Genomic DNA, 12,164 nt, shown 5'->3' on the forward strand with positions numbered 1-12,164 from the left:
AACATTATTAGAAGAGTGCAGTTAGAGTACTTAAATGTTACCCCAAAGCATATTCAATACTTTACGTCAAGATTATTTTACTGGAATTAAATTTTTAAAGATGTGCAGACTGATTACATTTAATGATATTCCCACTCATTTAAGTTATTCCCTTTCATTATTTAGAGGTAAGAAAACTTGAAGGCACTGAAAACTGTTTAACATACCTGAGAAGCTGTGCTTTCCAGGCATATGCAATGGGGGATGGGGAATCGATTACAACCTTTTTAGGGCTGACTGATACTTAATCCATTCCAGTTGCTTAGTTTGAATTGCATTATTTCTATTCATCATATGACTGACAATTTTATGAAGCAACTTGTGTCTAATAATGGCACGTTCCCTGCCAAAATATGATGGTGGAGAAAACCCCCACATTGCATTACTTGACCGCATCACACTTGAGCACATTAAGTTGCCTGAACAATATCTGGCTCTTCTCTAGAGAGTTGGTCCCAGGTGCTGCATCTCACCCTCCTCCAAGTTTGGGTTTGCTGGTACCATAACAGTTGTACTTCATCTTCGTAGTCAGTCTTAACTAGTGTAATCTCATCTGTATTTCCTCAGTTGCTGCATATCATTGAAGGCAGATTTAAGAGGGTTGGCTTGGTGTCCTATTTGGCGTCCTGCAAAGCATCTACCAGTCACTTCCAGTAGGCTCACTCATTTCACACTATCCTTTCATGAGTTTCTTAGGGGTTTTCTTCTTTTAGGCTTTGCCTATAAGCATATCTGCCAGGGAACAAAATACTTGAAGAACTCCCATTTTCATACCATTCATGTATTTTCTGCTTGAACTTTGCAAAAGAAACGATCAGTTTCACTTTTGTTTTTGGCAATGTAAAGCTATGATGTGTCAGTTTCCAACTTAAGGGTGGAACTGATGAGCTAATGAAACTTACCCAGGCCTCTTTCAGTTCCACACATTCTCAGACTCGTGTTGAAGTTCTTGCTTAGTTTTTTTTTTTTAAAAAAAAAACCTTGGACAATTTGGACTGCAAACTGGATATTGTAAAGAGACTCTTCAGTGATTCTGCCTCTTCTTAGTGGAAGTGTTTGTAGAGCAACAAGTGATGGGATAGGGCTGCTCTTTATCTTCTTAGAACCTTTGCTGTGTGATCCTTCAGGACTCTAGGTTATCAAGTCTTTGATCTTGCTCTGTATCTGGGCAGGGGGGTTGCCTGCAGGTGATGGTAAAGGGGGACTCGTGGCAGTTTATGACCCACCAAGGCTTAATTGATGGGGTCCAACTTCCCCAACTGTCAACCTTGAAGTGCTTGTGGGACCCTTTCTGTGCCTCTACTTTGGGGTTGTTAGGGAGCTTGATGCAGCAGTGTTATTGCTGCGGCAGCTGCACTTCCAGGGCGCAAGTCAGGTGCTGGTTTTAGCTCACAGAACCTTAAATGATTTGAGCAATTAATCTGTGTTGAATTTTGACCTCCATGTGGGAAATGAGATGTTGAGGGCTTGCAGAAGGACTCTGGCTATTGTACACCCTTTAATTCCTCCCCTCTCTTGGTGTTCTGATGCAGACTAAGCTTGGGCATCTTCTGGGAAGTCTACACAAACATTTTGACAGAATAAGTGTCAAGATTTGCCTAGGGACTATCACTTAATGGGGGGGCTCTTTGTATGTGGGTTGTTTGCCACACTGCTTGCTTTCTTCAATGGTAAGTGGTTTCTGAATGTTTCTGATCTATAACTGCTCAGTAGAAAACAGAGTAGAGGGCACTGTGGGAGAACACCTTGCGCTCTCATGTTTGTTTTGAGTTTTGTTGCATAGAAAGTTGTACTTGCCTTTCAACTAAGGTTTGCCTAAGAGAAAATGCAACAAAGATCCATAGAATGAAAATGGTTGAACAAGGGTGTGGCTCTGTCTCCTATGCTCTTAACAACTCTTGTCTTCTCTTGTTACAGTTCCAAAGCTGATGACTTGTCAACTGCAATTCTCAAGCAGAAGAACAGGCCCAATCGGCTAATTGTTGATGAAGCAATCAACGAGGACAACAGTGTTGTGTCACTGTCACAGGTGTGTTCAACATTATCAATAGAGAGCTATATCACTGATAAGTGCAATTTGTTGGTGACTCTTTGACTGACACAGAATGGAGGAAGCCGTCTCTGAACAGGCTATTTGTATTGCCTATTTTGACTGTTAGTGGCTCAGTGGGTTTTCAGGAAGAGGCTTTACATCATATCTAACACCCCCACACAGTTACAACCGGGTACCTGTGGGTTTCCCCAACAGGACACCCTTTCTCCTAAATTTGTCTTTATTCGGCCTTGTATCCCTTCTGCTGATTAATATTTTGTTCTTAACTGGATGCTTTTATCAAACTAGTACATTGCCAGTTGTAGTCAATTTCAGATCAGCAGAATTAATATACCGATTTGTTTTTAAAATTCAGTTGTTGACCTGCTTTCTCACACTTACTGTTTTCAGGCCAAAATGGATGAATTGCAGCTGTTTAGGGGAGATACAGTCCTGCTGAAAGGGAAGAAGAGGAGAGAGGCAGTGTGCATCGTCCTGTCTGATGACACCTGCTCTGATGAGAAAATCCGCATGAACAGGGTTGTTCGCAACAATCTGAGGGTGCGCCTTGGAGACGTGATCAGGTGAGGTCTGCATGTCCTGTTAAACACACAGAGTTAATTTGGTCAGTAAGCCTGTGGCTAATATGTGGAAAGAGTTCTTCCAAGCATGCTGCCTTGTGTTGGTCATTGTTGCCTGTTGGTAAAGGGAATTGTCAACATTAGTGGCATTGGTGTGGACTTGTTTATGAAGGTATTGATGGGTTAAATTAATAACTTGATCAAGGGGAGCTTGATTAATAGCTTAATCTGACACAGTTGTTACCTAGTCCTAGAATAAACAGAGTTGAACAGGAAAACTGCCGAGAAGCTAACTTCTGTGTTCCCTGCTAAGAGGAAGGGAGCATGTGGTAGGGCTAGGGAATCACATGAACTGGTATGCTTTGAATAGTCTGTGACCTATGGAGACACTTACTCCATTTGGGGGTAAACAATGTCCCCTTTAAATTGACATTGCAAGACAAATTGCCTCATTCCAAAACAAATTGCCTGCTGAAGCTGCCCCATCATATTCTTACCTCATTAATCCAGTGTACCTATGTAACAGTGGAGTCTCTGGAATTCTTTTTATCATGAGTTCTGGGGTTCTTATTATCATAATGTTCTTCACTTGGAAAAAATTATGTCAGTATTGGCTTATTTCTATAAATTATGCTGAATTTGAGAGAGCTGTCGAGTTTGAAGCCTTTTTTCCAGTCCTTTTGTAGAGGGTGGGGGAGAGAAGGAAATTGGAAGAAAAAGTCCGAAGAGCTGGAGGGTGGGGTGGGGCAGAAAACCAACTGTCTAGGAAGCTGCCTCATTCTGAGACAGACCGCTGGACCGTGTAGCTCCTTATTAAGTGAGCTGGTGAGCAGTTCTGCAGGGTTTCGGGTGGGGGCCTCTCCCAGCCCTACCTGGAGATACTCAGTCTTGACCTTCTACATGCAGAGCGGACGGTGTACCCCTGAGCCGGGACCCTTCCTGGATGGAAGGGGGATGACAGGGACGGTCTGTATCTGAGTGACTGGGCATCTGCTTTGCATGCAGAAGGTCCCAGGTTCCGTCACCAGCATCTCCAGGTCAGGCTGAGGAAGATTCCTTGCCTGAAACTCCAGAGAGCTGCTGCTGGTCAATGTAGACAATACCAAGCTAGATGTCCCCTTGTCCTGACTGGATGGGAGAGATTCCGATGTTCCTAAGTCCACCATCGAAAAGTTGGAAATGAATAGGAAGTCTGAAGGAAGTGAAAAGGTAGCTGACTGGCCTGTCCTTTTCATCAAGACTGGGAATTTGTTTTTTGTAGATGTTTCTAGTTCGCAAATCGGGGGCCACTTGAGGGTCACAAAGGCACATTCTTTCTTTTCAGCATCCAGCCTTGTCCAGATGTGAAGTATGGCAAGCGCATCCATGTGCTGCCCATTGATGACACAGTGGAAGGGATCACAGGGAACCTGTTTGAGGTGTACCTCAAGCCATACTTCCTGGAAGCATACAGACCCATCAGAAAAGGTAAGGGCACTAAACCAGTAGAGAAGCTGCTGTGGAGAATACTTTAGACAAGCTTTCTTCAACCTGCTGTCATCCAGATGCATGTTTATTATTTTATTAATTGTATTTTTATGCCTCCCTTCAACTGAATTTTTCAGTTGGTAAAGCGTGGTCAGGGATGATGAGAGCTGGAGTCTAAAACACCTGAACAGTTTTAGTCCAAGACTATAAACTTTTATTTGGGTTGCTTGTGAGCTGGTGTCTTTGACTAATTTTCCCCAGTTCTATTTTGCCCCAAATGAAAGTCTGTGGCTTCCTGCCATGTGCAGTGAGCAGTGGTGTTGCAGAAACTGCCTCTAGACCATTATTTGCTGTTCAAAACAGCTGTCAGTGTCCAAGCCGTAAGTCTAGAGGGTCTTTTGATTGTGAAGCATTGAGAAGTAGCCAAGAGCAGAGGGGCCTTGTGTTGAGCTTTTCTGGTGTGTAGCCAACTTTACAATTCTGTAGGCCCTATTCAGTCAAGTGAGGCGAGACCGTGCAGTTCTGCCCCCCCCCCCCGGTAGTAGGGGTCAGGCTGGCTTGCCGTTTCTCCTAGTAGCAACATCTGCCATTCCTGTTCCCTTTGGGGAAGTTCCCAGAGCTACTAGTGCCACGGTGACTTTGTCCTAAACTGTGAGTCTATAGTAAAGGAAGCATCTCCTCTGGAAACCTCCAGCTGCTCCCTCAGTTCTGAGCTTTCTTAAGTAGAGGGATGGGGAACCGTTACAACTCTTGAGAGTACTTGTTCTGGAGGTGAGTGGTGTCTTGACCCTCATTAATATGCTGATAATTTCAGGGGACATCTTCCTTGTGCGCGGAGGGATGCGTGCAGTCGAGTTCAAAGTGGTGGAGACAGACCCCAGCCCATACTGCATAGTAGCTCCAGACACCGTGATTCACTGTGAGGGAGAGCCTATCAAACGAGAGGTGAGTTGAGCAGGTCTCTTCCACAGCTCTCATTCTGTGACTTAGAGCGGGCCGTAAGCGGTGTGGTGGGGAAACAAAGTTGAGGATTAAAAGCACTGTCTGCTATTTGGTTCTTGGGGGAAAGTCCCCCTCTGGGAAGGAAGGCAGAGCTGTTGCATACCAAAGCAGCCATGTGCTGTGTTCCTGTCACAGGAATTTCCCATTCCCAGCTAAAGTGGTTATTGTAGCTTTGGCACATGTTCCTATGATGGATGAACTGGACAAGGCTGTAGACTGAGATCACTTCCTTGGGTGCCATACCACCCAAATGGGTATCTCGAATAGTGACCGGCTGGTTTTTAACATACTGTCTGTTAGGAGGAAAAGAAAATGTTTGATAACATAGGCTAAGGGCCATGTTGGAAAATATTATTATTATTATTATTATTATTATTATTATTATTATTATTATTATTGTTATTTGTACACCACCATTCATCTGAAGATCCCATGGCAGTTAACAACAGGAAAGTACAAAATGAGAATAAAAAATACATAATAAAACAAATATAAATAGACCCTTCCCTTGCACAAACCCATTTAAAAAGCCATAAAATGTTAATCAGCCGAACGCCTGTTGAAGAGAGAGGTTTTTGCCTGGTGCCTAAAGATATGTAATGAAGGCACTAGGCAAATCTCCCTGGGGAGAGCATTCCACAAGTGGGGAGCCACCACAGAAAAGGCCCGTTCTCATGCTGCCACCCTCCGGACCTCTTGTGGAGGAGGCACGTGAGGAAGGGCCTCCAGTGATGATTGCAGGGCCTGAGTTCATATGTAGAGAAGCAGTCCTTGAGGTATTGTGGTCCTGAGCCACAAATAAGCACTCATCCAACTTGACTGGATCTTGGTCCTTAAGTCCTTTTATGAGCTAGCTCATAAAAATATTAGTATGCTTGGGACTTAGCATTTCTGAATTTATCTGATATGGTTGTCATACTGTTTTGACCATGAAGTCCTCGGTGCATTTATTCTCTGTCCCTTGAAAACATGCCAGGATGAAGAGGAGTCCCTGAATGAAGTGGGCTATGATGACATTGGCGGCTGTCGAAAGCAGTTGGCTCAGATCAAGGAAATGGTTGAGCTGCCTCTCCGGCACCCTGCTCTCTTCAAGGCTATTGGTGTGAAGGTGAGTAGCTGACCCCACTCATGACGGGTTGGACTCTGTGTGGGTAGCAAACATGTCCTGCAGGTGCTTCTTCTGCTCAGGTGTTCATGTACTAATGAATGCTAGAGCCCTGCTTCAAGAGTGCTCTGATATCATGCACTGGTGTATCTCTATATTTAATAAAATCTGTATATAGCTTGATTGTGGAAAATCTCAAAAGTACTTTGCAAATAGAATAAAATAACAAAAATGTTGGTAAAAGCAGCTGTTTAAAGCTTTCAGATTGTCATTAAAATCAGCAATAACCTAAAGACAGATTAAAATGCATGTAAATATTCTACATATGTTGGTAGGGTTGTCCAAACAGAACTGTTTTTAGCAAGCACCAGAAGAATACAATGAAGGTGAAAATTGGGGCAGCATCTTCATTGCCACCTGCCCACCCAGGCAAATATGAGTGCCACCTTCTATCACTGTATATGACTGGGAGATCAGGGCCACAGATAGTAAACTGGGTATATGCACATCCCACACTGTCAGAAGGAAGATTATAAATCCACTCCAACTCTTCTCCCCCTGCCGCTCACTCAGGGGGCAAGAGGGAACCCCAGCAAACCAAACTTCCCCCCAACCAGGCTCTCACCCTGGGAGAGGGATGCAGGACTCTTCCATAATGTTTGGCCTACAATTCGATATCATGGGGATGGGGGCGTTCACCTGTCTCTGTGGCTCCTGAAACGGTGGTGAATCCCTTTGGCATCATCTCCTGCCTGTATTCACCCAGCCGGCAATCAAGCAGTGCCCCATGCTACAGTCAGCACAGACACACTTACCTGCAGGCAGATAACCATGCAGGTCAAAGAGAGTGCTACAGTGAAAGCCCACACACTTGCTGACTGGGAGAGCAGACCGGGCACGGACCAGGATGGTGCAAACCAGCCCTTCCTTGCTTAGTCCTCTGTGGTGTACATAGGTGCCGAGTGTGCGGGGCTGTGGGTGCTCCAGCCCCTACAACATTCCCCATGACAGGACTGGCCACAAATCATAGAATCATAGAGTTGGAAGAGACCACAAGGGCCATCGAGTCCAACCCCCTGCCAAGCAGGAAACACCATCAGAGCACTCCTAACATATGGTTGTCAAGCCTCTGCTTAAAGACCTCCAAAGAAGAAGACTCCACCACACTCCTTGGCAGCAAATTCCACTATCGAACAGCTCTTACTGTCAGGAAGTTCTTCCTAATGTTTAGGTGGAATCTTCTTTCTTGTAGTTAAATGTTTGTGCCGGGAGGCATGCGGTCTGACATCAGCCCGCTTGCTGATTTGCACATGTGATGTCACGTGCACATTCCAGCAGGTGTGCCGATGTTGGACTTCGTGCGCCTGTGGCGTGCACGGCCCAAGGCACCCACGGTTCTAGGGCCAAACTGGCGGTGTATGGTACTGGTTGATCCCAGATTGCACAGGTGCTTTCTGGATAGCACTACAGGTCTTTACCAGAATTTGGATTTAACCCTCAAATGCTAAGCAACATCCCTGCCTTTCTCTAGCCTCCCCGTGGAATCCTGCTGTATGGTCCACCGGGTACTGGGAAGACCTTGATTGCCCGAGCAGTGGCTAATGAGACTGGAGCTTTCTTCTTCCTCATCAACGGTGAGTGCCTGGGAGCAGCTTCATGGTTTTTGTTTTATTTATCCAAGGTTATATAGTGTTTGATAAAGCCTCAAATTGGTTTACAAAAAAACCCATTAAAATTGCCAATAAAAGACATTTAAAATGGGTATTTAATTAAAATCAACAGTAAGCTAAAACAGATTAAAGCACATGTAGCTTCTGCATGCCTGGATAGGTTTTCCTTTGTGTTTTAAGCCAGATTTGGAAAAGTGTAGTGAAGGCACCCACATTACAGTGGTGCCTCGCAAGACGAACGCCTCGCAAAACGAAAAACCCGCAAGACGAAAGAGTTTTCCGGTTTTGAGTTGTTCCGCAAGACGAATTTCCCTATGGGCTTGCTTTGCAAGAAGGAAGCCCATAGGGAAATCTCTGGGGACCTCTTTTAAAATGCTGGTGGTCGGGAGCAAAGACCTTCGCCCACCGCCGGCCTTCAGAAGAGGTCCTGGACCTCTTCTGAAGGCCGGCGGGGGGCAAAAGTCTTTGCTCCCCCCCCCACCTGCCTTCCCGGGACAGCGGAGACTTCTCCGCTGTCCCGGGCGATCTTAAAATGCTGGTGAGTGGCAGTGAAGCCTTCGCTGCCAACCCCCAGCATTTTAAAAGCCCCCGGGGCAGCAGAGACTTCTCCGCTGTCCCGGGCGATCTTAAAATGCTGGTGGGCGGCAGTGAAGCCTTCGCTGCCAACCCCCAGCATTTTAAAAGCCCCCGGGGCAGCGGAGACTTCTCCGCTGTCCCGGGCGATCTTAAAATGCTGGCGGGCGGCAGCGAAGCCTTCGCTGCCGCCTGCCAGCATTTTTAAATCGCCCCGGGACAGTGGAGGCTTCGCTGCCGACCGCCAGCATTTTAAAATCGCCCCGGGACAGCGGGAGCTTTTAAAATGCTGGCGGTCGGCAGCAAAGCGTCCTGTCCCCGGAGCTTGCGGGGCAGGAGGTGGGGAGAAGGGCTTTTCTTCCCACCGCCAGCCTTCAGAACAGCCCTTGTCCCCCCCCCCCAGCCTTCAGAAGAGGTCGGGAGACAGACTGTCCCCGGACCTGGTCTGAAGGCGCTTTCCATAGGAACGTATTGATTGATTTTCAATGCATTCCTATGGGAAACCGTGCTTCGCAAGACGAAAAACTCGCAAGAAGAAAAAACTTGCGGAACGAATTAATTTCGTCTTGCAAGGCACCACTGTATTATTATTAAAAATTTTATATCGTCCTTATACCCACAGATCTGAGGGTGGTTCACAACATAAAATCACAATATAAAAAAAAATAATACATCATAAAAATGAAAAGAAAGACAATGCAATAATGCCCCTGGTCCATAAGCAGGGAGTTGCAAAGGCTAGATGCTGCCACGCTAAAAAGTTCTGTTTACCGTATTTTTCGCCCTATAAGACGCACTTTTTCCCCTCCAAAAATGAAGGGGAAATGTGGGTGCGTCTTATGGGGCGAATGCAGGCTTTCACTGAAGCCTGGAGAGCGAGAGGGGTCGGTACGCACCGACCCCTCTCGCTCTCCAGGCTTCAGGAGAGCCCCAGCGCCAGCCCCACAAGGTCGGGGGACAGAGGGAGGCGGAACGCCGCCATCCCGCTGTCTCCCAAAGTGGTTTGGAGGCTGACGGCGGGGAGAAGAGCGCTTCTCCCTGCTGCCTGCCCCACCACTCCGGGGACAGAAGGGAGACGCGCTGCGTCTCCCTGCTGTCCCTGGACTTGATCGCAAGGCGGGCGGCGGGGAGAAGAGCGCTTCTCCCCGCTGCCTGCCTCACAAGTGCCTGGGGGGGAAATAATTTCCCCCCCTTTATTTCCCCCCAAAAAAACTTGATGTGTCCTATGGGCCGGTGCGTCCTATGGGGCGAAAAATACGGTACTTGCAACTGTGGAATGAGTCTCGTGTGGCATTGATGACAGTGACAGTTCCACAGAGTGAAGCGGTTGAGTGGGCTCCTCTAGGGTAAGGTAATCCTGCAAGTAAACTGGTCCCAAAACTGTTTGGGCTCTATGCCTTGGACTTGTTCTTGTAGCAAATGGGTAACCAGTGCCGATCTCTGAGCGGAGATATTATATGCTAACAGGGTCTCACTCCTATGAAGCAGCTGGGCTGCAGCTTTCCAGACTAACTACAGCTTCTGGATCAGGTGCAAGGGAAGCCCCCCCATAAAGTGCATTGAAGACACCATGTCTGAGTTGTGGTCATGTTCACCTTCATGTTGCCTCCTTCAGCTGTATGGCTAGCTTGATATTGAGCAAAAGGAAATGAGGTGGAGAGCAAGTGAGCCTTTCAAGTAAGAGCCTGTTTTTAAAATGCCTCTCCTTGTGGACAAGACCTTTCACAAGAGTTAAATTCTTGGTATGGAGGATTCCTTGCTACAATTGCATCTCAGTTTCAGTATTTGTATCTTTTTTCTCTATAGGATGAGATTGCATCATATTGTGTATTGCTTCCAGGGGACTTTGGGCAGTTTTTGGTATGCTTGTGCTTCCTAGCCAGCTTGCAGTGATGTGCAGCTCCCTCTCCTCCTGGATCATCATGGTGGCTGCCCATGAGCAAGGGAGCAGAGCCCCACCCTGCTGAGCTCTCCTTCTATAGAGCTGTTTCCCTCCACCTTTTGATATTAGTACCAAAGGGAGTTCTGTAAAATCCTGGATGAAGGCCAGATTGAGCACATGCTTCTCGGTCTAGGAACTGACACAGACTCTTCAGTTATTAGGTGACCTCAAAATAACCTAAATAAATAGCAAATGTTATCAATGCAACTGACAATGTACGGCAACAGCTCAAAATTACAATGTAGACAGTAAATAAAATATAACAATATATCAAAATGCACCACTTTAACAGAGAACGTAGTACTAAACTCTTCGAAACAGCTGCCCATTTTCAGTTATAAGATCTCAACTCAGCCTTGCTTCAGGGGAGGATCCTTATTCTTCCCTTGGGTGCTGGGTGTTTATGAAAGGCTTTGCCAAACTCAGTTGTCAATAGAGAACCTGTCTCCTTGGAAACCTCACTTGCCCCTTGAGGAGCCTAAAGGAAGTACTTTGATCTATGCAGTGCAATTTTAGGAGAATAGAAAGTGGTGACTCTACTCTCTATTTTTGAATCGAAAATAGCTGCATCAGTCTGCAGAGGTTCATTGGCTCAGTTCACACACAACATTCAGCCAGTCCATGACTTGGCATGTGTGTGCAGGCTCCCGGAGAGGAGATGGCAGCCACTTTGTCCCTCTGGTCTGCTGCTGCATTTTTGTGAGTTGAACCATGGCTTGGCATGTTGTCTTGTTTCAGACAAACCACAAGCAGTAAAAGAAGAGTAGACCTTGGTTACAGCTTGTGGCATGTCTGGAGTGTCTATGAACTGAGGTTTACAGAACATGCCAATCCAATCCATGGCTTAGCTCACAGCAGGGCGGCACCAGCAGCATGACTGGGAGAGGAGCTAAGCAGCCACGATCTTCCCTCCAGGAACCTACATTCTTGCACATTCACACTAAGCCATAGTTGCATGTTAATGGAGTCATTGAAAGGCAGAGAGGAGAAATGGAAAGCCAGGATACGGAGCAGCTGGAGTAGTTCCCAGACTGGCAGTTTGGGGCTGCCACTGTTGATCGGCTCAGGTGTTGGGTTGGAAAGGAGTTTGAGTGCCACGTGGACAGTGTTACGGACAAACTGTCCAGCTGGGGGGACGAGCCAAATAATATCACACCACAGATGGAAAAAGAAAAGGTTTATTCAGACTGCAGTCAGAAGATACAGGGGAAGTCCAGTTCCAAATCACGTACAAAGGTTACACAGCAGGGATCACACAGATTTATACATTTCAAATGCGTTGGTTCCAACTTGGTCACCTGGCTAAGGGGATGATGGCATGTTTGGGGATTTCTCTAGCTTGTTCTGCTGATTATTAACTTGGTCAGTACCACGGTTAGAAACTGATGTATGAAAGCTAGGAGCTAAAGGGCGCCTTAAACCAAGGTTATGGGCGTGACAACAGAATGTCTATGCGCCCCTTTTTTTAACAAGAATACAAAGCTGGAGAGACTTCCGGCGGGCGCGGATCCGGTTGCAGGCGAGGGTTTGTCTCTCCGGAGAGAGCTCTAGCTTTTCGGCTGATTTGGGAGTTTTTGAGGGCGACAAAACTCCCGCTAACCCTCTGAAGGGTATTCAGAGGTCTTGGTGCCCAGCAGTGCGAAGGTGTCACTCGTCTGGTCGTCAGGTAGTCTTTGTATAAAGGCGAAGAGAGCGACGGAACGAGAGACGGCAATTTGGGCAGCCATTACAGCGGCGAATTAGCGAAGCCTCG

At 46.6% G+C, this 12,164-nt stretch overlaps 1 protein-coding gene across 1 annotated transcript in view; it reads left to right on the top strand.

Annotated features, from left to right (window-relative positions):
* Positions 1-12,164, top strand: part of VCP (valosin containing protein) — a 29,319-nt gene that overhangs the window by 3,567 nt on the left and 13,588 nt on the right. The window contains exons 2-7 of the mRNA XM_082191791.1: positions 1,957-2,068; positions 2,483-2,655; positions 3,977-4,119; positions 4,934-5,064; positions 6,098-6,229; positions 7,758-7,860. Coding sequence (XP_082047917.1) covers positions 1,957-2,068; positions 2,483-2,655; positions 3,977-4,119; positions 4,934-5,064; positions 6,098-6,229; positions 7,758-7,860 — 794 coding nt within the window. The remainder of the gene's footprint in view (positions 1-1,956; positions 2,069-2,482; positions 2,656-3,976; positions 4,120-4,933; positions 5,065-6,097; positions 6,230-7,757; positions 7,861-12,164) is intronic.

The sequence above is a fragment of the Podarcis vaucheri genome (genome assembly GCF_965113315.1).
Source record: "Podarcis vaucheri genome assembly, chromosome: 11".
NCBI lineage: Eukaryota > Metazoa > Chordata > Lepidosauria > Squamata > Lacertidae > Podarcis > Podarcis vaucheri.